The sequence below is a fragment of the Nerophis lumbriciformis genome, linkage group LG25, assembly GCF_033978685.3.
Source record: "Nerophis lumbriciformis linkage group LG25, RoL_Nlum_v2.1, whole genome shotgun sequence".
Classification (NCBI taxonomy): domain Eukaryota; kingdom Metazoa; phylum Chordata; class Actinopteri; order Syngnathiformes; family Syngnathidae; genus Nerophis; species Nerophis lumbriciformis.
The window spans coordinates 33,466,803-33,492,086 of NC_084572.2; the positions used below are offsets into that span (position 1 = coordinate 33,466,803).

The window sequence follows — 25,284 nt, forward strand, 5'->3', positions numbered from 1 at the left end:
TGGCATGGACAAAAAGGAGCAGCGTGAACGATGGACATGAAAAAAGAGTCAGAAATGTGCAGAGCATAAATGTGGGGATGTCACCAGAAAGACAAACTGAAAAACAATGAACTTAAATACTACAGACATGATTAACGAAAACAGGTGCGTGACTCAAAATGTGAAACAGGTGCGTGACGTGACAGGTGAAAACTAATGGGTTGCTATGGTGACAAACAAGAGTGCACAATGAGTCCAAACGTGGAACAGGTGAAACTAATGGGTAATCATGGAAACAAGACAAGGGAGTGAAAAGCCAGAAACTAAAGAGTCCAATAACTAAACAAAACATGGCTTAAAACAAAACATGATTACACAGACATGACAGGTACTTTTAAAACAATTTATAAAATAAGATAAATAAATTGAAAACATTTTCTTGAATAAAAAAGAAAGTAAAACAATATAAAAACAGTTACATAGAAACTAGTAATTAATGAAAATTAGTCAAATTAACCAGCAGCACGCACAATCATGTGTGCTTACGGACTGTATCCCTTGCAGACTGTATTGATATATATTGATATATAATGTAGGAACCAGAATATTAATAACAGAAAGAAACAACCCTTTAGTGTGAATGAGTGTGAATGAGTGTAAATGGGGGAGGGAGGTTTTTTGGGTTGGTGCACTAATTGTAAGTGTATCTTGTGTTTTTTATGTTGATTTAATTAAATAAATAAATAAATAAAATAAATAAATAAATAAATAAATTTAAAAAACGATACAGATAATAAAAAAACGATACGATAATTTCCGATATTACATTTTAACGCATTTACTGGCCGATATTATCGGACATCTCTAGTTTCGACAGCCCTGCGATAGATTACAAAATGCTAACTATCAAGCGAGGGCGCGCATACCGATGCTTGGATTGTGAGTCATTGCCAAACGCTCCTCAAAAAGCCAAAGAAAAAGCAACGCGCCGACTTCATTCCCCCTTTTCCCTTGTTGTTGTTGTTGTGGCCGCCCCGCAGCCGGCGACCAACACCAGCCCGTGGATGCTGCTCTACTTCATCTCCTTCCTGCTCATCGTCAGCTTCTTCGTGCTCAACATGTTCGTGGGCGTGGTGGTGGAGAACTTCCACAAGTGTCGGCAACACCAGGAGGTGGAGGAGGCGCGGCGGCGCGAGGAGAAGCGCCAGCGCCGCATGGAGAAGAAGAGGAGGAGTAAGCGTCATGGTTTGATGGAGGACTAAAAACAATACTAACTATGACGATCGGAATCAGTCTGACAAAACTGCGGACAAGGAATGCTAAGGCTAAAAACAATGCTAACTATGACGGTCGGCATCAGTCTGACAAAATTGCGGACAAGGAATGCTAATGCTAAAAACAATGCTAACTATAATGATTGACAATAGTCCTCCAAAACTGTGGACTAGGAATGCTAATGCCCAAAATAATGCTAACTATGACGGTCGGCAACAGTCTGTCCAAACTGTGGGCTAGGAATCTTCACGTTAAAAACAATGCTAACCTTGATGTTCGACAATAGTCCGCCAAAACTGTGGGCTAGGAACCTTCACGTTAAAAACAATGCTAACCTTGATGTTCGACAATAGTCCGCCAAAACTGTGGGCTAGGAATGCTAATGCTAAACACAATGCTATTTGTGACGGCCCGTAACAGTCTGTCAAAACTGTGGGCTAGGAATGCTACTGCTAAATATAATGCTAGCTATGATGGTTGACAATAGTTCGTCAAAACTGTGGTCTAGGAACTCAATTGCTGAAAATAATGGTAAATATGACAGTCGGCAACAGTTGTCAGAACTGTGGACTCGGAATGCTAATGCTAAAAATAGTCCAACAAAATGCTAATGCTTTGTCGACAACAGTCCATCAAAACCCTGGGCTAGGAATGCTAATACTAAAAACAATGCTAACTCTAATGGTTGACAATAGTCCTTCAAAACTGTTGACTAGGAATGCTAATACCCAAAATAATGCTAACTATGGCGGTCGGCAACAGTCTGTCCAAACTGTGGGCTAGGAATCTTCACGTTAAAAACAATGCTAACCTTGATGTTCGACAATAGTCCGCCAAAACTGTGGGCTAGGAATGCTAATGCTAAACACAATGCTATTTGTGACGGCCCGTAACAGTCTGTCAAAACTGTGGGCTAGGAATGCTACTGCTAAATATAATGCTAGCTATGATGGTTGACAATAGTCCGTCAAAACTGTGGTCTAGGAACTCAATTGCTGAAAATAATGGTAAATATGACAGTCGGCAACAGTTGTCAGAACTGTGGACTCTGAATGCTAATGCTAAAAATAGTCCAATAAAATGCTAATACTTTAAACAATGCTAACTACGACGGTCGGCAACAGTCTGTCTAAACTGTGGGCTAAAAATGCGCATGTTAAAAACATCGCTAACTGAGATGGTCGACAATAGTCCATCAAAACCCTGGGCTAGGAATGCTAATACTAAAAACAATGCTAACTCTAATGGTTGACAATAGTCCTTCAAAACTGTGGACTAGGAATGCTAATGCCCAAAATAATGCTAACTATGACGGTCGGCAACAGTCTGTCCAAACTGTGGGCTAGGAATCTTCACGTTAAAAACAATGCTAACCTTGATGTTCGACAAAAACTGTGGGCTAGGAATGCCAATGCTAAACACAATGCTATTTGTGACGGCCCGTAACAGTCTGTCAAAACTGTGGGCTAGGAATGATACTGCTAAATGTAATGCTAACTATGATGGTTGACAATAGTCCGTCAAAACTGTGGTCTAGGAACTCAATTGCTGAAAATAATGGTAAATATGACAGTCGGCAACAGTTGTCAGAACTGTGGACTCTGAATGATAATGCAAAAAATAGTCCAACAAAATGCTAATGCTTTAAACAATGCTAACTATGACGGTCGGCAACAGTCTGTCTAAACTGTGGGCTAAAAATGCTCATGTTAAAAACATCGCTAACTGAGATGGTCGACAATAGTCCATCAAAACCCTGGGCTAGGAATGCTAATACTAAAAACAATGCTAACTCTAATGGTTGACAATAGTCCTTCAAAACTGTGGACTAGGAATGCTAATGCCCAAAATAATGCTAACTATGACGGTCGGCCACAGTCTGTCCAAACTGTGGGCTAGGAATCTTCACGTTAAAAACAATGCTAACCTTGATGTTCGACAATAGTCCGCCAAAACTGTGGGCTAGGAATGCTAATGCTAAACACAATGCTATTTGTGACGGCCCGTAACAGTCTGTCAAAACTGTGGGCTAGGAATGCTACTGCTAAATATAATGCTAGCTATGATGGTTGACAATAGTCCGCCAAAACTGTGGTCTAGGAACTCAATAGCTGAAAATAATGGTAAATATGACAGTCGGCAACAGTTGTCAGAACTGTGGACTCTGAATGCTAATGCTAAAAATAGTCCAACAAAATGCTAATGCTTTAAACAATGCTAACTATGACGGTCGGCAACAGTCTGTCTAAACTGTGGGCTAAAAATGCTCATGTTAAAAACATCGCTAACTGAGATGGTCGACAATAGTCCATCAAAACCCTGGGCTAGGAATGCTAATACTAAAAATAATGCTAACTCTAATGGTTGACAATAGTCCTTCAAAACTGTTGACTAGGAATGCTAATGCCCAAAATAATGCTAACTATGACGGTCGGCAACAGTCTGTCCAAACTGTGGGCTAGGAATCTTCACGTTAAAAACAATGCTAACCTTGATGTTCGACAATAGTCCGCCAAAACTGTGGGCTAGGAATGCTAATGCTAAACACAATGCTATTTGTGACGGCCCGTAATAGTCTGTCAAAACTTAGGGCTAGGAATGCTACTGCTAAATATAATGCTAGCTATGATGGTTGACAATAGTCCGTCAAAACTGTGGTCTAGGAACTCAATAGCTGAAAATAATGGTAAATATGACAGTCGGCAACAGTTGTCAGAACTGTGGACTCTGAATGCTAATGCTAAAAATAGTCCAACAAAATGCTAATGCTTTAAACAATGCTAACTATGACGGTCGGCAACAGTCTGTCTAAACTGTGGGCTAAAAATGCTCATGTTAAAAACATCGCTAACTGAGATGGTCGACAATAGTCCATCAAAACCCTGGGCTAGGAATGCTAATACTAAAAACAATGCTAACTCTAATGGTTGACAATAGTCCTTCAAAACTGTTGACTAGGAATGCTAATGCCCAAAATAATGCTAACTATGACGGTCGGCAACAGTCTGTCCAAACTGTGGGCTAGGAATCTTCACGTTAAAAACAATGCTAACCTTGATGTTCGACAATAGTCCGCCAAAACTGTGGGCTAGGAATGCTAATGCTAAACACAATGCTATTTGTGACGGCCCGTAATAGTCTGTCAAAACTTAGGGCTAGGAATGCTACTGCTAAATATAATGCTAGCTATGATGGTTGACAATAGTCCGTCAAAACTGTGGTCTAGGAACTCAATAGCTGAAAATAATGGTAAATATGACAGTCGGCAACAGTTGTCAGAACTGTGGACTCTGAATGCTAATGCTAAAAATAGTCCAACAAAATGCTAATGCTTTAAACAATGCTAACTATGACGGTCGGCAACAGTCTGTCTAAACTGTGGGCTAAAAATGCTCATGTTAAAAACATCGCTAACTGAGATGGTCGACAATAGTCCATCAAAACCCTGGGCTAGGAATGCTAATACTAAAAACAATGCTAACTCTAATGGTTGACAATAGTCCTTCAAAACTGTTGACTAGGAATGCTAATGCCCAAAATAATGCTAACTATGACGGTCGGCAACAGTCTGTCCAAACTGTGGGCTAGGAATCTTCACGTTAAAAACAATGCTAACCTTGATGTTCGACAATAGTCCGCCAAAACTGTGGGCTAGGAATGCTAATGCTAAACACAATGCTATTTGTGACGGCCCGTAACAGTCCGTCAAAACTGTTGACTAGGAATGATACTGCTAAATGTAATGCTAACTATGATGGTTGACAATAGTCCGTCAAAACTGTGGTGTAGTAACTCAATTGCAGAAAATAATGGTAAATATGACGGTTGGACTGTGGACTCGGAATGCTAATGCTAAAAATAGTCCAACAAAACTGCACACTAGGCATGCTAATGCTGTAAACAATGCTAACTATGACGGTCGGCAACAGTCTGTCTAAACTGTGGGCTAGAAATGCTCATGTTAAAAACATCGCTAACTATGATGGTCGACAATAGTCCATCAAAACTCTGGGCTAGGAATGCTAAAACTAAAACTAATGCTAACTCTAATGGTTGACAATAGTCCTTCAAAACTGTGGACTAGGAATGCTAATGCCCAAAATAATGCTAACTATGATGGTTCGCAACAGTCCGTCAAAACTGGGGGCTCGGCATGCTATTGCTAAAACAATGCTAACAACGATGTTTGACAATAGTCCGTCAAAACTGTGGACTAAGGACTCTAATGCTAATTTTAACAGTCGGCAACCATCTTTCAAAACGTTGGACTGGGAACGCTAATGCAAAAAACAGTCCAACAAAACTGTGTACCAAAATAATGTTACCTATGACGATCAGCAACAGTCCTTCAAATCTGTGGTCTCGCAACACTCATGCTAAAAACAATGCTATCTATTATGGTTTATAATACTGTCGACTAGGAATGCTAACAACAACGCTATGGTATGATGTGATGTGGTAATTAGCCTCGTATTCACGAATGTCCCGTTTGTTTACTTTATGGTGTGTCTTCTGACGTCTCACTTTGAACCCAGAGGCCCAGAAGCTTCCCTACTATGCATCGTACGGCCCAGCCCGCCTGGCCATCCACACGCTGTGCACCAGCCACTACCTGGACCTGGTCATCACCTTCATCATCTGCATCAACGTCATCACCATGTCCCTGGAGCACTACAGCCAGCCGCAGGTCAGCCTTCCGTGTTGCTGAAGGGGTCCACAGAAATAATGCACAGTTTTTAAAGTACAACTAATTGCTTAGGCAAGCTATTAGCATGTCTGGAATGAACTGAGTCACGTATCAAAGAGAAGCTTCTTGATGGTGGACACTGCTAGCTGGAACTAGCTGTAGCGGCTAGTTAGCCTAGCATTAGCACGACCCAACTTTAACATGAGCAGCCTTAGTTGTACTCATTTAGCTTATTTTTCAAGACCACTGCGTTCCATTGACCTAAAACGAAACTTTAAATTATACTTTTCTGTATTGTTTTTTTTATTGGAGTTAAATTAGTGTCTTTATTGCTAAAAATCACTGTATAGAAATTCTGTGTAAAAAAAAAACCCCACTGAAAATTTCTACACACATTTTTTTATCCACAGATTTTTCTATAAACTGATTTTAGACTGAATTTTCACACTGTTTTTTTTAAACAGAATTTTTACACTGAATTTATATGCACTGATATTTTACACATATAAGTTTTTTACATTGCATTCCTATACACTGATTTTTGTACACTAAAATGTAATACACTGAATTTTTGTCACATCTAATTTTTAAGCACTGAATATTTTTACACACAATTTTTTTCACTGAATTTTTTAGACATTTAATTTTTTACACATTTAATTTTCCTTTACACTGAATTATTTTGCACTGACTTTCTATACACAGAATCTTTACACAGAAGTTTTTTACACTGGATTTCTACACACTGATTTTTGCACAGTAAAATTTAATACACTGAATTTTTTACACCTAATTTTTAAACGATAAATATTTTTACACTTAATTTTTTTACACTTAATTTTTAAACAGATTTTTTTTATCCGCTGAATTTTTTAGACATTTAATTTTTCTTTACACTTAATGTTTATACACTGAATTATTTTGCACTGAATTTCTATCCACTGATTTTCTTAAGACTGAATTTTCACACTGTTTTTTTTAAACAGAATCTTTACACTGAATTGAAATGCACTGATTTTTTTTACACATATAAGTTTTTTACATTGAATTTCTATACACTGATTTTTGTACACTAAAATTTAATACACTGAATTTTTTTACACCTAATTTTTAAACACTGAACATTTTTACACACTATTTTTTTCACTGAATTTTTTAGACATTTAATTTTTTACACATTTAATTTTCCTTTACACTGAATTATTTTGCACTGACTTTCTATACACAGAATCTTTACACAGAAGTTTTTTACACTGGATTTCTACACACTGATTTTTGCACAGTAAAATTTAATACACTGAATTTTTTACACCTACTTTTTAAACGATAAATATTTTTACACTTAATTTTTTTACACTTAATTTTTAAACAGATTTTTTTTATCCGCTGAATTTTTTAGACATTTAATTTTTCTTTACACTGAATGTTTATACACTGAATTATTTTGCACTGAATTTCTACACACTAATTTTCTTAAGACTGAATTTTCACACTGTTTTTTTAAACAGAATCTTTACACTGAATTGAAATGCACTGATTTTTTTTACACATATAAGTTTTTTACATTGAATTTCTATACACTGATTTTTGTACACTAAAATTTAATACACTGAATTTTTTTACACCTAATTTTTAAACACTGAACATTTTTACACACTATTTTTTTCACTGAATTTTTTAGACATTTAATTTTTTACACATTTAATTTTCCTTTACACTGAATTATTTTGCACTGACTTTCTATACACAGAATCTTTACACAGAAGTTTTTTACACTGGATTTCTACACACTGATTTTTGCACAGTAAAATTTAATACACTGAATTTTTTACACCTACTTTTTAAACGATAAATATTTTTACACTTAATTTTTTTACACTTAATTTTTAAACAGATTTTTTTTATCCGCTGAATTTTTTAGACATTTAATTTTTCTTTACACTGAATGTTTATACACTGAATTATTTTGCACTGAATTTCTACACACTAATTTTCTTAAGACTGAATTTTCACACTGTTTTTTTAAACAGAATCTTTACACTGAATTGAAATGCACTGATTTTTTTTACACATATAAGTTTTTTACATTGAATTTCTATACACTGATTTTTGTACACTAAAATTTAATACACTGAATTTTTTTACACCTAATTTTTAAACACTGAACATTTTTACACACTATTTTTTTCACTGAATTTTTTAGACATTTAATTTTTTACACATTTAATTTTCCTTTACACTGAATTATTTTGCACTGACTTTCTATACACAGAATCTTTACACAGAAGTTTTTTACACTGGATTTCTACACACTGATTTTTGCACAGTAAAATTTAATACACTGAATTTTTTACACCTACTTTTTAAACGATAAATATTTTTACACTTAATTTTTAAACAGATTTTTTTTATCCGCTGAATTTTTTAGACATTTAATTTTTCTTTACACTGAATGTTTATACACTGAATTATTTTGCACTGAATTTCTACACACTAATTTTCTTAAGACTGAATTTTCACACTGTTTTTTTTAAACAGAATCTTTACACTGAATTTAAATGCACTGATTTTTTTTACACATATAAGTTTTTAACATTGAATTTCTATACACTGATTTTTGTACACTAAAATTTAATACACTGAATTTTTTTTACACCTAATTTTTAAACACTGAACATTTTTACACACTATTTTTTACACTGAATTTTTATGCACAGATTTTTTTTATCAACTGAATGTTTTCGACATTTAATTTTTCTTTACACTGAATGTTTATACACTGAATTATTTTGCACTGAATTTTTTACACTGAATTTTGACACAGATTTTTTTTTTAACAGAATTTTTACACTGAATGTTTACACGTAAGTTTTTTACACTGAATTTCTATACATTTTTACACCTAATTTTTAAACACTGAATATTTTTACACACAATTTTTTACACTGAATTTTTATACACAGATTTTTTTAATTCACTGAATTTTTTTTCACTGATTTTTTTAGACATTGAATTTTGTATACATTTATTTTTTCTTTACACTGAATGTTGATACACTGAATTATTTTGGACTGACTTTCTATACACTGAATTTTTTACACTGAATTTTGACACAGTTTTTTTTTTAAACAGAATTTTTATACTGAATTTTCACACAGTTTTTTTTTAAACAGAATTTTTACACTGAATTTATATGCACTGATATTTTACACATATAAGTTTTTTACATTGAATTCCTATACACTGATTTTTGTACACTAAAATGTAATACACTGAATTTTTGTCACATCTAATTTTTAAACACTGAATATTTTTACACACTATTTTTTTCACTGAATTTTTTAGACATTTAATTTTCCTTTACACTGAATTATTTTGCACTGACTTTCTATACACAGAATCTTTACACAGAAGTTTTTTACACTGGATTTCTACACACTGATTTTTGCACAGTAAAATTTAATACACTGAATTTTTTACACCTAATTTTTAAACGATAAATATTTTTACACTTAATTTTTTTACACTTAATTTTTAAACAGATTTTTTTTATCCGCTGAATTTTTTAGACATTTAGTTTTTCTTTACACTGAATGTTTATACACTGAATTATTTTGCACTGAATTTCTATACACTGATTTTCTTAAGACTGAATTTTCACACTGTTTTTTTTAAACAGAATCTTTACACTGAATTTAAATGCACTGATTTTTTTTACACATATAAGTTTTTTACATTGAATTTCTATACACTGATTTTTGTACACTAAAATTTAATACACTGAATTTTTTTACACCTAATTTTTAAACACTGAACATTTTTACACTATTTGTTACACTGAATTTTTATACACAGATTTTTTTTATCAACTGAATTTTTTAGACATTTAATTTTTCTTTACACTGAATGTTTATACACTGAATTATTTTGCACTGAATTTTTTACACTGAATTTTGACAGATTTTTTTTTTAAACAGAATTTTTACACTGAATGTTTACACGTACGTTTTTTACACTGAATTTCTATACATTTTTACACCTAATTTTTAAACACTGAATATTTTTACACACATTTTTTTACACTGAATTTTTATACACAGATTTTTTTTATTCACTGAATTTCTTTTCACTGAATTATTTAGACATTGAATTTTGTATACATTTATTTTTTCTTTACACTGAATTATTTTGGACTGACTTTCTACACACTGAATTTTTTACACTGAATTTTGACACAGTTTTTTTTCTAAACAGAATTTTTACACATAAGTTTTTTACACTGAATTAGGTGTAAAAAAAAAAAAAAAAAAAAATTTTTAAACACTGAATATTTTTACACACTATTTTTTTACTCTTAATTTTTAAACAGATTTTTTTATTCACAGTATTTTTTATACAATTAAATTTTCTTTACACTGAATTTTTATACTCTGATTTTTTTGCACTGACCTTTTATACACTGATTTTTTACACTGAATTTTAACACTGATTTTTTTTTTTATTCAAATGTTTTTTGCACTGAAATTTTGTTCACTGGTTTTTATTTAACTGATATGTTTGACAATTAATTTCTGTGCACTGAATTTGTAAACACACACATTTTGCTCACTTATTTTCATTTAATGAAATTGTCTGCATAATTTGATGTAGAACAATAACATACATTAAGTGTCCAAAAAAAAGCTTTTGTAATAAAGACACAAACTAGCCTGCATTGTTATTACCTTCTCAAGCCGTTATTGGTTAGCATGACAGAGCTAATGTGTACACACTGACACAAAAAGGTGTTTGTGAACCCAAAATTGTCGAAAGAAGACATTCCAACTGTCAGGTTCAAACACTGATGACATCTATTAAAACAAGACAAGAAGCAAAGAATTAAACAGAGACAGAATTAAATTTGGCTCAATTTGAGGAGAGACGTTTGGACATCTGTACCCTTGTACAGTGTCATTACGCTCTGCCAAAAGATTGTACGCCTCCCCCTTTATTTGGACTTTCTCTGACCACATGACAACAGCTGCTTCCAAGGGACGAGGTCGTAAACAGCCATCGCCTTTGCTTACAACAGTTCAAAAGAAAAGGTCGTAAACAGTTCACAGAAAAGGTCGTAAACAGTTCACAGAAAAGGTCGTAAAATAGTTAAAAAAGAGGTTCGTAAAACAGTTCAAAAGAGGTTCGTAAAACAGTTGAAAAAGGAGGTTCAAAAGGAGGTCGTCTGGAACTTGGGCAGATCCTGCCTTGGGTTAAAACAATATCTTTCTGTTGATTACAATACATGAAAGAAACAGAAAACCTTCATTTTGCTTCCTCCCCTACACAGTGGAGTTTTACGAGTCTTACTCTTGGTTGGCTCAAAGACAGCTTTTGCTTCTCACCTGGCACTCAAGAAGTTTTGTGATAACTTAGAAACAATTATTCTAACACCAACAAGTGAATAAAAACGTGCAATTTCCTATTTCAGTCTCTGGAAACGGCGCTGAAGTACTGCAACTACTTCTTCACCTCCACCTTTGTCATCGAAGCCACGCTCAAGCTGGTGGCCTTCGGGTTCCGGCGTTTCTTCAAAGACAGGTACTCTAATACAATAATACATACGCTTCGAATAGGAGAATGAAAATGGACAAACCTTGTGAGCAAAGCGTGACTAACGCATTTGGACAAACGTGTCTTCTCCGCAGTCAGGGAACAAACTGGTGGTGACATTTTGGGGGTTTTCATCTTTTTGAGTGGAATTTTTTTTTCTTAAACACCCACGCTAAAGCTGTGCAGGTGCAGAAAATAGAATGTTAATGGAATCAATATTGAGTGAGTCTTCTTCTGTCCGGCACGGCGTGGTGCTCGCATTCATGCGGAGCAGCTGTTGCTGCATATTACTTCACATTTTCCTCTTTGGAAATATTTATTATTACATCTGCTGCTCCATTTTTAGAAGTGTGTACGCGCGCTGAGGAAACCTGTTTTTGTATAATCCTTCTGCAGCTTTTGTAGTCCCTTGACTTCCTGCCGCCTCTCCTTGTAGCCCAAGTATGACTGCAAAAGCCACTGCAAAAAGTCAGTGTTCAAAAACAAGAAAAAAAAAAGAAAAAAAAGAGGGGTATTTTACTTGAACTAAGCAACATTATCTGCCAATAAAACAAGAAAATTTGGCTTGTCAAGACTTTCCAAAACAAGTAAAATTAAAGCTGCAAGCAGCGATGGACGGGACCGACTTTGAGGGCTCATAAAATCCAAACCGGAGCAGGAATTTAAACTCTTTCATCAACTTTTAATCAAAAGGGTTCAATCTCTCTCCTGTGCTAATTTGAAGCCGACACCACAAACGCGCTCAGAGGAGATAATGTTTGAAAAAAGGTGACTGTTTTTACTCAACTTTTGTTTTGAAGGGGGAATTGCAAACTTCTTGTTGATTTTTACTACATAGAGGTTTTTGTTTCATGTCTCTACGACATTCCTACTGGGAGTTACAGGCAGTTTTGTCTGTGTTTTCTTCCTAGGGGGCGCTAGAGCGCAATTTTGAGTTTTGGGGTTTGTTTTTTTGATTAAATCGCAATTTTTGCCAGTCCTGATGTGTGTGTCCAATTTGGTGCGTTTTGAAGCATGTTAAGGGGGTCAAATTACAGCTCAAAGAGGCGGCGGTATAATAATAAAACGCTAGAAATTCAATAGGGTCCTCTGTCCCAAAGGGACTCGGTCCCTAATTAGCTAACTTCAATGAACCCCAAAATACCTTAAAATAAGTATATTCTCACTAATAACAAGTGCACTTTTCGTGATAGAAAAAAACAAATATGATACCTTTTTTCTCAATATGTTGAAAAATATTCTTAAATGAAGTAAATGCTAGTGCCATTATCTTGACATAATGATGTGCGCTTGGCATTACATTTCTTGAAACCAGCTCATTTATAGTAAAAACTACTTTATTTTCCTTAATGGAAAGGCAACAGGGCAACCGCTTGTTACCCTCGGGGTCTGCAAGCCGCTCAGGCAAAACATATTGTCTAGAAATGCATTTTTCCATCGATAACATGACATCATCGTGCCAAAAGCGTGCTCTTTCAGTCAATTAGTGCTCAAGGAAATATATATATATATATATATATATATATATATATATATATATATATATATATATATATATATATATATATATATATATATATATACAGCCCGGCCCCCGGCCAATTTTTTTTTTGATGGTAACTTTGAAGAATTTATCTGAATGTGCATGAACTATTTCTGTTCAAAATTGTTTGAAATGTCACATGTTTAAATATTAACTGTCAGTTTGCTGTACTGTGCCAACTGTACTACAATAAGAGTACATATTTTATATTGTTTCATTGAAAATAAAACAGCAAAGTCCATTTGGCTGTCATCAGTTTTAATTATGAGACACAATTGTGTCAAAGTCATGATTTTTTATTTCATGCTTGAAATAAGAAATGATTACTTTAAAAAAGTAGTTTTATACTTGTGAGTGTTGATGACACAGCTTTGCAACAGTTGATATTCTAGTTTCAAGCATGTTTTACTCAATATAGGTCATCAAATCTCAGCTACAAGCTGTAATATCTTACTGAGATCATTTAGGATCAAAACACTTAAAACAAATAAAACACTCTAACATAAAATCTGCTTAGTGAGAAGAATTATCTTATCAGACAGAAAATAAGCAAATATCACCCTTATTTGAGATATTTAATCTTACTTAGATTTCAGTTTTTGCAGTGTGACTGTGTCAACCATAGGGTTGTCAAAAGTATCGATACTTTAATACCAACACGCAAAAAACTCTTCAATACCTGCTTTCAGCAGTACAAAATGTTGCACAATTTTCTAGTCAGGTTCCTAAACCTGGTGTGCTCCAGTGGCCGGACGGATAATGCACTGTCTTCCTGAATCAGGGTCCGTCCGTGGGTTTGAAGTCACTTTAAAGTGGTTTCAAGTTAAACCAAGTGTCTTCACAATGGCTGTTGTGTTCTTTCGGAAAATGTTGTCTTACATACTTATTCTGGGCATTCTGCTCCGCCGCTCCCAATCTGTGGAACGCTCTCCCTGACCAACTGAGGGCACCACAGACTGTGGATGCTTTTAAAAAAGGCTTAAAAACACTTCTTCTTTTTTTTTTAAAAAAAGCTTCTTTTTTTTTAGATATATGCATACTAGTTCTAGCTATAAGGCTGTTCTAGTTTTTCTTTTTATTTATTTTTCTTTTATTTATTTATTTATTGTTTTAATACACTGTAGCACTTTGAGGTTGTTTGCTCAATGTAAAGTGCCTTTTACAAATAAAATCTATTATTATTATTATTCTACAAAACAAAAAAAGGCATGATACAACTTTAAAATTAGTCTGATTTTGTTTTTAAAGGACCAGTATTGAAAACCACAGAATTATTGTAAAATCTTGCTTTCTTGCTCTTGTAGGCGCTGGCCTCAGAATTTTTGGTTCTTTTGTTTTTGATCGCTGAACCTTTGCTTTGTTCAACTTCTGCTCAGGGATTGTTGGTCACTGTCATCTTCTACTAGAAAACCAAAGGGTCCCGTTAAATCTTGCTTTCTGGCTTTTGTAGGCCTTCTGGCAATATTAATGTCAACCAGTGGTCTAATGGATAAGGCACTAGCCTCTGAATTTCGGGTTCTTTTGTTTTTGACCGTCAAACATTTGCTTTGTTGAACTTCTGGTCAAGGATTGGAGCCAGGGATTGTGTGCCACTGTCATCTTCTACTTTCATGCTCTTCTAAGCCTTCAGATGACAGTTGTATGCCCCAGTGGCCTAGTTTGTTTACCTTTGAGAAATGTTTCAATAGTTTTGCTTGATGGAGGACCATCAGGGCAAACCGATAAAAATTCCACTGGTTCCCCTAACTATCCTGCGTCGATTTTCTGGACCTGTTAAGTAGAGTGCTGAGCTCCAGTGGCCTGATGGATAAGGCACTGGCCTCCTAAGCCAGGAGTTGTGGGTTTGAGTCCTATCTGGGGTGGTGATCCTTTTTTTTGTAGTCTATCAAATCAAAACAGTGGTAATGGCTGAGGTCTACACTCGAACAAGAATGATATCTATTGCAATTTTTCCCCCCCTAAATCTAACCTTCAAAAGTAGGATTTTATATGGGTTGTTTGGTGCCCAAGATCCTTTTCTGAGCAAATTATGCCAATTTGCTATAAAAAGCTATAAAATGCGGACTATGGGTACTTTTCAGAGTTTTTACCAGTTTTGTTCTTTTCTGGTAAAGGCTTTGTAAAGTTTACAAATCCAGTTTCTTTTGCTTGATGAAGGAACATCAGAGGAAATAAACAAGAACGCCACTGGCTACGAGACCTATGCTGTGTCGAATTTGTAGTGCTAGTCTGCTAAACTTTGGGCCCCAGTGGCCTAATGGATAAGGCACCGGCCTCCTAAACCAGGGATTGTGGGTTTGAGTCCGATCTGGGGTGGCCTTTTAAGACAGGGTTTGTGGGTAAGAAGTCCCATCTGAAGTGGTTACAGAACTGGATTTGCACTTTTCATCTAATACAAGTGTCTTCACAATTACACAACAATCTTCACAACAGAAAAAAAGCTTCATGAATCTTTCATATCAAGTCTGATTTACTTTTTGAAGAACAACCATAGAAAATGAAAGAGTCCCATTAAATCTTGCTTTCTCACTTTTGTAGGCCTTCTGGCGATTGTAATGTCTAGCAGTGGTCCAATTGATAAGGCACTCCGAATTATGGGTTCCTTTGTTTTTGACCGCCAATTATTTGCTTTGTTGACCTTATGGTCATGAATTGTAGCCAGCGATTGTGGGCCACTGTCATCTTCTACTTTGATGCTCTTCAGCCTTCAGATGACAGTTGTGTACCCCAGTGGTCTAGTTTATTTACCTTGGAGAAAGGTTTCAACAGTTTGTTTTATTTGATGGAAGACCATCAGGGCAAATCGATAAAAATTCCACTGGTTCACCTACCCATCCTACGTTAATTTTCTACTCCTGTTGAGTAAAGTACTGAGCTCCAGTGGCCTAATGGATAAGGCACTGGCCTCCTAAGCCACGGATTGTGGGTTCGAGTCCCATCTGGGGTGGTGATCTTTTTTTTGTAGTCTATCAAATCAAATCATGTTTATAGCTGAGGTCTGCACTTGAACAAGAATTACATCTAAACTTCTTTCAGGCTTAGTTGCATTTTTTTTGTCCTTAAATCCTACATCCAACAGTAGGCTTTTCTCCAGGTTGTTCGGTCCCCCAATTCCTTGTCTGTGCCAATTATGCCAAATAACTATTTTGGGTAAAAGCTATAAAATGAGGACAATGAGTACTTCTAAGTGTTTGTAGCAGTTCTGTTCTTGTCTAGGTTTGGCCAAATCCAGTTTATTTTGCTTGATGAAGGACCAAAAGTGGAAATAGACAAGAATTCCACTGGCTACCAGAGCTATGATCCGTCTATGTTCTTGTCGTGTCACTGAAAGCTTTGGGGCCTAATGGATAAGGCACTGGCCTTTAAAGCCAGGCATTGTTTGTTCAAGTCCCATCTGGGGTGACCTCTTAAGACAGGGTTTGTGGTATCAATTCCCATTCGGAGTGGCTACATAACTGTAGTTGCACTCTTCAGTCGATACAAGTGTCTAACAAATACTGTTTCCCTGTTGTGTACTTGAGAAAGAAAAGTATGCTTTACTTTTTCTACCAAAAAGAAAAAAAGGCCTCAGGTAGCTTTCAAATCGCGTTATATTTACTTTTTGAAAGAACAACATAGACAACCAAAGGGTTACTGTGAATCTGGCTGACTTGCTCTTGTAGGCCTTCTGGTGACAATAATGTCTTCCAGTGGTCTAATGGATAATGCACTGGCCTCTGAATTTTAGTTCATTTGTATTTGACTGTACCCGTGATCTTGTCCTTTCGGTCATAACCCAAAGCTCATGACCATAGGTGAGGATGGGAACGTAGATCGACCGGTAAATTGAGAGCTTTGCCTTCCGGCTCAGCTCCTTCTTCACCACAACGGATCGATACAGCGTCCGCATTACTGAAGACGCCGCACCGATCCGCCTGTCGATCTCACGATCCACTCTTCCCTCACTCGTGAACAAGACTCCGAGGTACTTGAACTCCTCCACTTGGGGCAAGATCTCCTCCCCAACCCGGAGATGGCACTCCACCCTTTTCCGGGCGAGAACCATGGACTCGGACTTGGAGGTGCTGATTCTCATCCCAGTCGCTTCACACTCGGCTGCGAACCGATCCAGTGAGAGCTGAAGATCCTGGCCAGATGACGCCATCAGGACCACATCATCTGCAAAAAGCAGAGACCTAATCCTGCAGCCACCAAACCAGATCCCCTCAACGCCTTGACTGCACCTATAAATTCTGTCCATAAAAGTTATGAACAGAATCGGTGACAAAGGGCAGCCTTGGCGGAGTCCAACCCTCACTGGAAACGGGTCCGACTTACTGCCGGCAATGCGGACCAAGCTCTGACACTGATCATACAGGGAGCGGACCGCCAAAATCAGACGTAAAATCAAATCAAAGTAAAGCCGCTGCTCCTCCACATCGAGAGGAGCCAGATGAGGTGGTTCGGGCATCTGGTCAGGATGCCACCCGAACGCCTCCCTAGGGAGGTGTTTAGGGCACGTCCGACCGGTAGGAGGCCGCGGGGAAGACCCAGGACACGTTGGGAAGACTATGTCTCCCGGCTGGCCTGGGAACGCCTCGGGGTCCCACAGGAAGAGCTGGACAAAGTGGCTGGGGAGAGGGAAGTCTGGGCTTCCCTGCTTAGGGTGCTGCCCCCGCGACCCGACCTCGGATAAGCGGAAGAAGATGGATGGATGGATGGATGGATTTGACTGCCAAACCTTTGCTTTGTTGGGTTGGAGTCCCATTCGGCTACAGAACTGTCTTATCGCTAAGTTGCACTCTCCAATCATTACAAGTGTCTTACTGCTTTCCTGTTGTGTTCTTGACAAAAAAAATTGTCTTACCAACTTATTCTTCTACTAAACGGGGAAAAAAGGCCCATGAAGCTTCCAAATTGAGTGTGATTTGCTTTTTGAAGGGCCATAATGGAAAACGAAAGAATCATTGTGAATCTTGCTTTCTCGCTCTTGTAGGCTTTCTGGTGACAATAATGTCTACCACCGGTCTAATTGATAAGGTACCATTTGCCAAATTTTTGGTTCTTCTGTTTTTAACTGCCAAACCTTTGCTTTGTTGAACTTCTGGTCAAAAATTGTGGCCAGGGATTTTGGGCCACTGTTATCTTTTGCTTTGATGCTCTTCTAAGCCTTCAGATGCCAATTATGTACCCCAGTGGTCTAGTTTGTATACCTTGGAGAAAGGTTTTAATAGTTTGTTTTACTTGATGAAGGACTACCAGGGCAGATAAAAATTCCACTTGTTAGCGGACTTATGCTGCGTGGATTTTTTTTAGTTATGTTCATCGGATTAAAGCTCGCCAGTGGCCCAATTGGAAAGGCACTGGACTCCGACACTAGGGATTTTGGGTTCAAGTCACATCTGTTGTGGCTACAAATCTGTTATACCACTAAGTTGCACTCTTCAAATGATGTGTGCTCACAATGGTTGTGTTCTTGAGAAAAAAAAAATCTTATTTTCTTATTCCACCAAACAGAAATAAAGTTCTCATTAAGCTTTCAAATCGAGTCTGATTTGTTTCATGAAGGACCCTAGAGAAAACAATAATGTCACTGTAAATCTTGCTTTCTGGCTCTTGTTGTCATGATCCGTTGCCCGGATCATGTTTGTTTAGTTTTTGACTCCCTCAGTTCCTGTTTTGAGCACCCTTGGGGTTAGGTTTTATTTGCCATGGGTGCAAATTAGTTTTTACCTGCCTCTGATTAGTGTTCGGGACGCTCACCTGCTCCTGGGCACTAATCAGAGAGCTACTTATTCCTGTTTTTCACCACACTCAGTCTGGCTTTCTTAAATGCTTCCATGCAAAAGTTAGGACGTCGACTTATTTGATTCCTGAGTTAAGCTTAGCCTTTGGTTTGCCCGTTCATATGCTAAGCTTTTCTTGTTAGCTATTATGTTAGCTTCTCGTGGTATAGGCATGCTTGTTTTGTTTATTTTTGTTTTGTTTTGTTTCATGGACAATAAATTATTTGTCTCACCTGCACTTTGCCTCCGGAGTTCCGTCTGCATCCTGGGAGAACGATCCACGCAGCAAAATGCGACGACGACGTGACACTTGTAGGTCTTCTGGCAATGTTAATGTTTCCCAGTGGTCTAACGGATAAGGCACTGCCTTTCAATTATTTGGTTCTTTTGTTGTTGACAACCCAACCCTTGCTTTGTTGATCTTCTGGTCAAGGATCGTAGCCAGGGATTGTAGGCAACTGCCATCTTTTGCTTTAATTCCCTTCACTTTGTGTTACTTGATGGAGGACCACTGGGCCAAACAGACTAAAATTCTGATCTTCTATTCACACATTGTAGCCAGAAATTGTGAGCCAATGTCATATTTTGTTTTGACGCTCCTTTAAGCCTTCGGATGAATGTTGTGTACCCCCGGTGGCCTTGGTTGATTACTTTGGAGAAAGATTCTCCAGAGTTTGTTTTGCTTGATGGAGGACCACAAGGGGAAACAGTCAAAAATTCCCCTGGTTATCGAACATATTCTGCATTGATTTTGTAGTCCTGTTGAAGAAAATGCTGTGCCCCAGTGGCCTAATGGATAAGGCACTGGCCTCCTAAGCCAGGGATTGTGGGTTCGAGTCCCATCTGGGGTGGTGATCCTCTGTTTGTCTGGTCAAGGATCATAGGCAACTGTCATCTTTTGCTTTGATGCTCTTCTAAGCCTTCGAATGACAGTTTTGCACTGACATTTTTTTTTTACTTTGTAGAAAGTTTTAAACACTTTGTGTTGTTTGATGGAGGACCACTGGACCAAACAGACTCACATTCTGATCTTCTGTTCATATATTGTAGCCAGAGATTGTGAGCCAATGTCATATTTTGCTTTGACGCTCCTTTAAGCCTTCGGATGAATGTTGTGTGCCCCTGGTCTTTGTTTACGTTGGAGAAAGGTTCTCAGAGTTTGTTTTGCTTGATGGAGGACCACAAAGGGAACCAGTCAAAAATTCCCCCGGTTGTCGGACATATTCTGAATCGATTTTGTAATTTGTTCGACGGAGTCCTGAGCCCCAGTGGCCTAATGGATAAGGCACTGGCCTCCTAAGCCAGGGATTGTGGGTTCGAGTCCCATCTGGGGTGGTGATCCTTTAAATTTCTGGTCAAGGATTGTCGGCAACTGTCATCTTTTGTATTGATGCTCTTCTAAGCCTTCAGATGACAGTTTTTCACTGACATTTTTTTTTTAACTTTGTAGAAAGTTTTCAACACTTTGTGTTGTTTGATGGAAAACCCCCGGGCCAAACAGACTAACATTCTGATCTTCTGTTCATAGATTGTAGCCAGAGATTGTGGGCCAGTGTCATATTTTGCTTTGACGCTCCTTTAAACCTTCGGATGAATGTTGTGTGCCCCTGGTCTTTGTTTTCTTTGGAGAAAGGTTCTCAGAGTTTGTTTTGCTTGATGGAGGACCACAACGGGAAACAGTAATAAATTACCCCGATTGTCGAACATATTCTGTGTTGATTTTGTAATTTGTTCAAGTGAGTCCTGAGACCCAGTGGCCTAATGGATAAGGCACTGGTCTCCTAAGCCAGGGATTGTGGGTTCGAGTCCCATCTAAGGTGGTGATCCTTTGAATTTCTGGTCAAGGATCATAGGCAGCTGTCACCTTTTGCAATGATGCTCTTCTAAGCCTTCAGATGACAGTTTTGCACTGACATTTTTTTTTCTTTGTAGAAAGTTTTCAACACTTTGTGTTGTTTGATGGAAAACCACCGGGCCAAACAGACTAAAATTCTGATCCTCTGTTCACAGATTGTAGCCAGAGATTGTGGGCCAATATCATATTTTGCTTTGACGCTCTTTTAAGCCTTCGGATGAATGTTGTGTGCCCCCGTTGTTTGCTTACTTTGGAGAAAGGTTCTCAGAGTTTGTTTTGCTTGATGGAGCACCACAAGGGGAAACAGTCAAAAATTTCCCCGGTTGTCGGACATATTCTGTATCAATTTTGTAATTTGATCAACTGAATCCTGAGCCCCAGTGGCCTAATGGATAAGGCACTGGCCTCCTAAGACAGGGATTGTGGGTTCGAGTCCCAGGTGGGGTGGTGATCCTTTGAATTTCTGGTCAAGGATCATAGGCAACTGTCATCTTTTGCGTTGATGCTCTTCTAAGTCTTCAGATGACAGTTTTGCACTGACGTATTTTTTTTTAACTTTGTGGAAAGTTTTCAACACTTTGCGTTGTTTGATGGAAAACCACCGGGCCAAACAGACTACAATTCTGATCTTCTGTTGACAAATTGTAGCCAGAGATTGTGGGCCAATATCATATTTTGCTTTGACGCTCCTTTAAGCCTTCGAATGAATGTTTTGTGCCCCCGTTGTTTGCTTACTTTAGAGAAAGGTTCTCAGAGTTTGTTTTGCTTGATGAGGACCAAAAGGGGAACCAGTCAAAAATTCCCCCGGTGGTCGGACATATTCTGTGTCGATTTTATAATTCGTTTGACTGTGTCCTGAGCCCCGGTGGCCTAATGGATAAGGCACTGGCCTCCTAAGCCAGGGATTGTGGGTTCGAGTCCCATCTGGGGTGGTGATCCTCTGAATTTCTGGTCAAGGATAGTAGGCAACTGTCATCTTTTGTATTGATGCTCTTCGAAGCCTTCAGATGACAGTTTTGCACTGACATTTTTTTTTAACTTTGTAGAAAGTTTTCAACACTCTGTGTTGTTTGTTGGAAAACCACCGGGCCAAACAGACTAAAATTCTGATCTTCTGTTCACAGATTGTAGCCAGAGATTGTGGGCCAATGTCATATTTTGCTTTGACGCTCTTTTAAGCCTTCGGATGAATGTTGTGTGCCTCCGTTGTTTGCTTACTTTGGAGAAAGGTTCTCAGAGTTTGTTTTGCTTGATGAGGACCACAAGGGGCAACAGTCAAAAATTCCCCCGGTTTTCAAACATATTCCGTGTCGATTTTGTAATCTTGTTCAGGATATTGCTGAGCCCCAGTGGCCTAATGGATAAGGCACTGGCCTCCAAACCAGGAATTGTGGGTTCGAGTCCCGTCTGGGGTGGTGATCCCTTGTTGAACTTCTGGTCAAGGATCGTAGGCAACTGTGATATTTTGCGTTGATGCTCTTCTAAGTCTTCAGATGACAGTTTTGCACTGACAGTTTGTTTTTTTACTTTGTAGAAAGTTTTCAACACTTTGTGTTGTTTGATGGAAAACCACCGGGCCAAACAGACTAAAATTCTGATCTTCTGTTCACAGATTGTAGCCAGAGATTGTGGGCCAGTGTCATATTTTGCTTTGACGCTCCTTTAAGCCTTCGGATGAATGTTGTGTGCCCCTGGTCTTTGTTTACTTTGGAGAAAGGTTCCTCAGAGTTTGTTTTGCTTGATGGAGGACCACAAGGGGAAACAGTAAAAAATTCCCCCGGTTGTTGAACATATTCTGTCGATTTTGTAATCTTGTTCAGGAGAGTCCTGAGCCCCAGTGGCCTAATGGATAAGGCACTGGCCTTCTAAGCCAGGGATTGTGGGTTCGAGTCCCGTCTGGGGTGGTGATCCTTTGTTGAACTTCTGGTCAAGGATCGTAGGCAACTGTCATCCTTTGCGTTGATGCTCTTCTAAGCCTTCAGATGACAGTTTTGCACTGACAGTTTGTTTTTTTACTTTGTAGAAAGTTTTCAACACTTTGTGTTGTTTGATGGAAAACCACCGGGCCAAACAGACTAAAATTCTGATCTTCTGTTCACAGATTGTAGCCAGAGATTGTGGGCCAGTGTCATATTTTGCTTTGACGCTCCTTTAAGCCTTCGGATGAATGTTGTGTGCCCCTGGTCTTTGTTTACTTTGGAGAAAGGTTCTCAGAGTTTGTTTTGCTTGATGGAGGACCACAAGGGGAAACAGTAAAAAATTCCCCCGGTTGTCGAACATATTCTGTGTCGATTTTGTAATTTGTTTGGCTGAGTCCTGAGCCCCAGTGGCCTAATGGATAAGGCACTGGCCTCCTAAGCCAGGGATTGTGGGTTTGAGTCCCATCTAAGGTGGTGATCCTTTGAATTTCTGGTCAAGGATCGTAGGCAGCTGTCACCTTTTGCAATGATGCTCTTCTAAGCCTTCAGATGACAGTTTTGCACTGACATTTTTTTTTTCTTTGTAGAAAGTTTTCAACACTTTGTGTTGTTTGATGGAAAACCACCGGGCCAAACAGACTAAAATTCTGATCTTCTGTTCACAGATTGTAGCCAGAGATTGTGGGCCAATATCATATTTTGCTTTGACGCTCTTTTAAGCCTTCGGATGAATGTTGTGTGCCCCCGTTGTTTGCTTACTTTGGAGAAAGGTTCTCAGAGTTTGTTTTGCTTGATGGAGCACCACAAGGGGAAACAGTCAAAAATTTCCCCGGTTGTCGGACATATTCTGTATCAATTTTGTAATTTGATCAACTGAATCCTGAGCCCCAGTGGCCTAATGGATAAGGCACTGGCCTCCTAAGCCAGGGATTGTGGGTTCGAGTCCCAGGTGGGGTGGTGATCCTTTGAATTTCTGGTCAAGGATCGTAGGCAACTGTCATCTTTTGCGTTGATGCTCTTCTAAGTCTTCAGATGACAGTTTTGCACTGACGTATTTTTTTTTAACTTTGTGGAAAGTTTTCAACACTTTGCGTTGTTTGATGGAAAACCACCGGGCCAAACAGACTACAATTCTGATCTTCTGTTGACAAATTGTAGCCAGAGATTGTGGGCCAATATCATATTTTGCTTTGACGCTCCTTTAAGCCTTCGGATGAATGTTTTGTGCCCCCGTTGTTTGCTTACTTTAGAGAAAGGTTCTCAGAGTTTGTTTTGCTTGATGAGGACCAAAAGGGGAACCAGTCAAAAATTCCCCCGGTGGTCGGACATATTCTGTGTCGATTTTATAATTCGTTTGACTGTGTCCTGAGCCCCGGTGGCCTAATGGATAAGGCACTGGCCTCCTAAGCCAGGGATTGTGGGTTCGAGTCCCATCTGGGGTGGTGATCCTCTGAATTTCTGGTCAAGGATTGTAGGCAACTGTCATCTTTTGTATTGATGCTCTTCGAAGCCTTCAGATGACAGTTTTGCACTGACATTTTTTTTTTAACTTTGTAGAAAGTTTTCAACACTCTGTGTTGTTTGTTGGAAAACCACCGGGCCAAACAGACTAAGATTCTGATCTTCTGTTCACAGATTGTAGCCAGAGATTGTGGGCCAATGTCATATTTTGCTTTGACGCTCTTTTAAGCCTTCGGATGAATGTTGTGTGCCTCCGTTGTTTGCTTACTTTGGAGAAAGGTTCTCAGAGTTTGTTTTGCTTGATGAGGACCACAAGGGGCAACAGTCAAAAATTCCCCCGGTTTTCAAACATATTCCGTGTCGATTTTGTAATCTTGTTCAGGATATTGCTGAGCCCCAGTGGCCTAATGGATAAGGCACTGGCCTCCAAACCAGGAATTGTGGGTTCGAGTCCCGTCTCAGGTGGTGATCCTTTGTTGAACTTCTGGTCAAGGATCGTAGGCAACTGTGATATTTTGCGTTGATGCTCTTCTAAGTCTTCAGATGACAGTTTTGCACTGACAGTTTGTTTTTTTACTTTGTAGAAAGTTTTCAACACTTTGTGTTGTTTGATGGAAAACCACCGGGCCAAACAGACTAAAATTCTGATCTTCTGTTCACAGATTGTAGCCAGAGATTGTGGGCCAGTGTCATATTTTGCTTTGACGCTCCTTTAAGCCTTCGGATGAATGTTGTGTGCCCCTGGTCTTTGTTTACTTTGGAGAAAGGTTCTCAGAGTTTGTTTTGCTTGATGGAGGACCACAAGGGGAAACAGTAAAAAATTCCCCCGGTTGTTGAACATATTCTGTCGATTTTGTAATCTTGTTCAGGAGAGTCCTGAGCCCCAGTGGCCTAATGGATAAGGCACTGGCCTTCTAAGCCAGGGATTGTGGGTTCGAGTCCCGTCTGGGGTGGTGATCCTTTGTTCAACTTCTGGTCAAGGATCGTAGGCAACTGTCATCCTTTGTGTTGATGCTCTTCTAAGCCTTCAGATGACAGTTTTGCACTGACAGTTTGTTTTTTTACTTCGTAGAAAGTTTTCAACACTTTGTGTTGTTTGATGGAAAACCACCGGGCCAAACAGACTACAATTCTGATCTTCTGTTCACACATTGTAGCCAGAGATTGTGGGCCAATATCATATTTTGCTTTGATGCTCCTTTAAGCCTTCGGAT

The 25,284-nt window shown here is 38.3% G+C and overlaps 1 protein-coding gene and 7 non-coding genes across 8 annotated transcripts in view; all 8 read left to right on the top strand.

Annotated features, from left to right (window-relative positions):
• LOC133621842 (voltage-dependent T-type calcium channel subunit alpha-1I-like) overlaps positions 1-25,284 on the top strand; it is a 317,273-nt gene that overhangs the window by 239,316 nt on the left and 52,673 nt on the right. The window contains exons 25-27 of the mRNA XM_061984241.1: positions 1,020-1,212; positions 5,790-5,941; positions 11,406-11,515. Of these exons, the coding sequence (XP_061840225.1) occupies positions 1,020-1,212; positions 5,790-5,941; positions 11,406-11,515 (455 nt within the window). The remainder of the gene's footprint in view (positions 1-1,019; positions 1,213-5,789; positions 5,942-11,405; positions 11,516-25,284) is intronic.
• On the top strand, positions 19,614-19,686 carry trnar-ccu (transfer RNA arginine (anticodon CCU)). The gene has a single exon. It is a non-coding gene; the product is annotated as a tRNA-Arg (tRNA).
• Positions 20,098-20,170, top strand: trnar-ccu (transfer RNA arginine (anticodon CCU)). Its single transcript has one exon. It is a non-coding gene; the product is annotated as a tRNA-Arg (tRNA).
• trnar-ccu (transfer RNA arginine (anticodon CCU)) lies at positions 21,550-21,622 on the top strand. Its single transcript has one exon. It is a non-coding gene; the product is annotated as a tRNA-Arg (tRNA).
• trnar-ucu (transfer RNA arginine (anticodon UCU)) lies at positions 22,522-22,594 on the top strand. Its single transcript has one exon. It is a non-coding gene; the product is annotated as a tRNA-Arg (tRNA).
• trnar-ccu (transfer RNA arginine (anticodon CCU)) lies at positions 23,494-23,566 on the top strand. Its single transcript has one exon. It is a non-coding gene; the product is annotated as a tRNA-Arg (tRNA).
• trnar-ccu (transfer RNA arginine (anticodon CCU)) lies at positions 23,979-24,051 on the top strand. The gene has a single exon. It is a non-coding gene; the product is annotated as a tRNA-Arg (tRNA).
• trnar-ucu (transfer RNA arginine (anticodon UCU)) lies at positions 24,951-25,023 on the top strand. The gene has a single exon. It is a non-coding gene; the product is annotated as a tRNA-Arg (tRNA).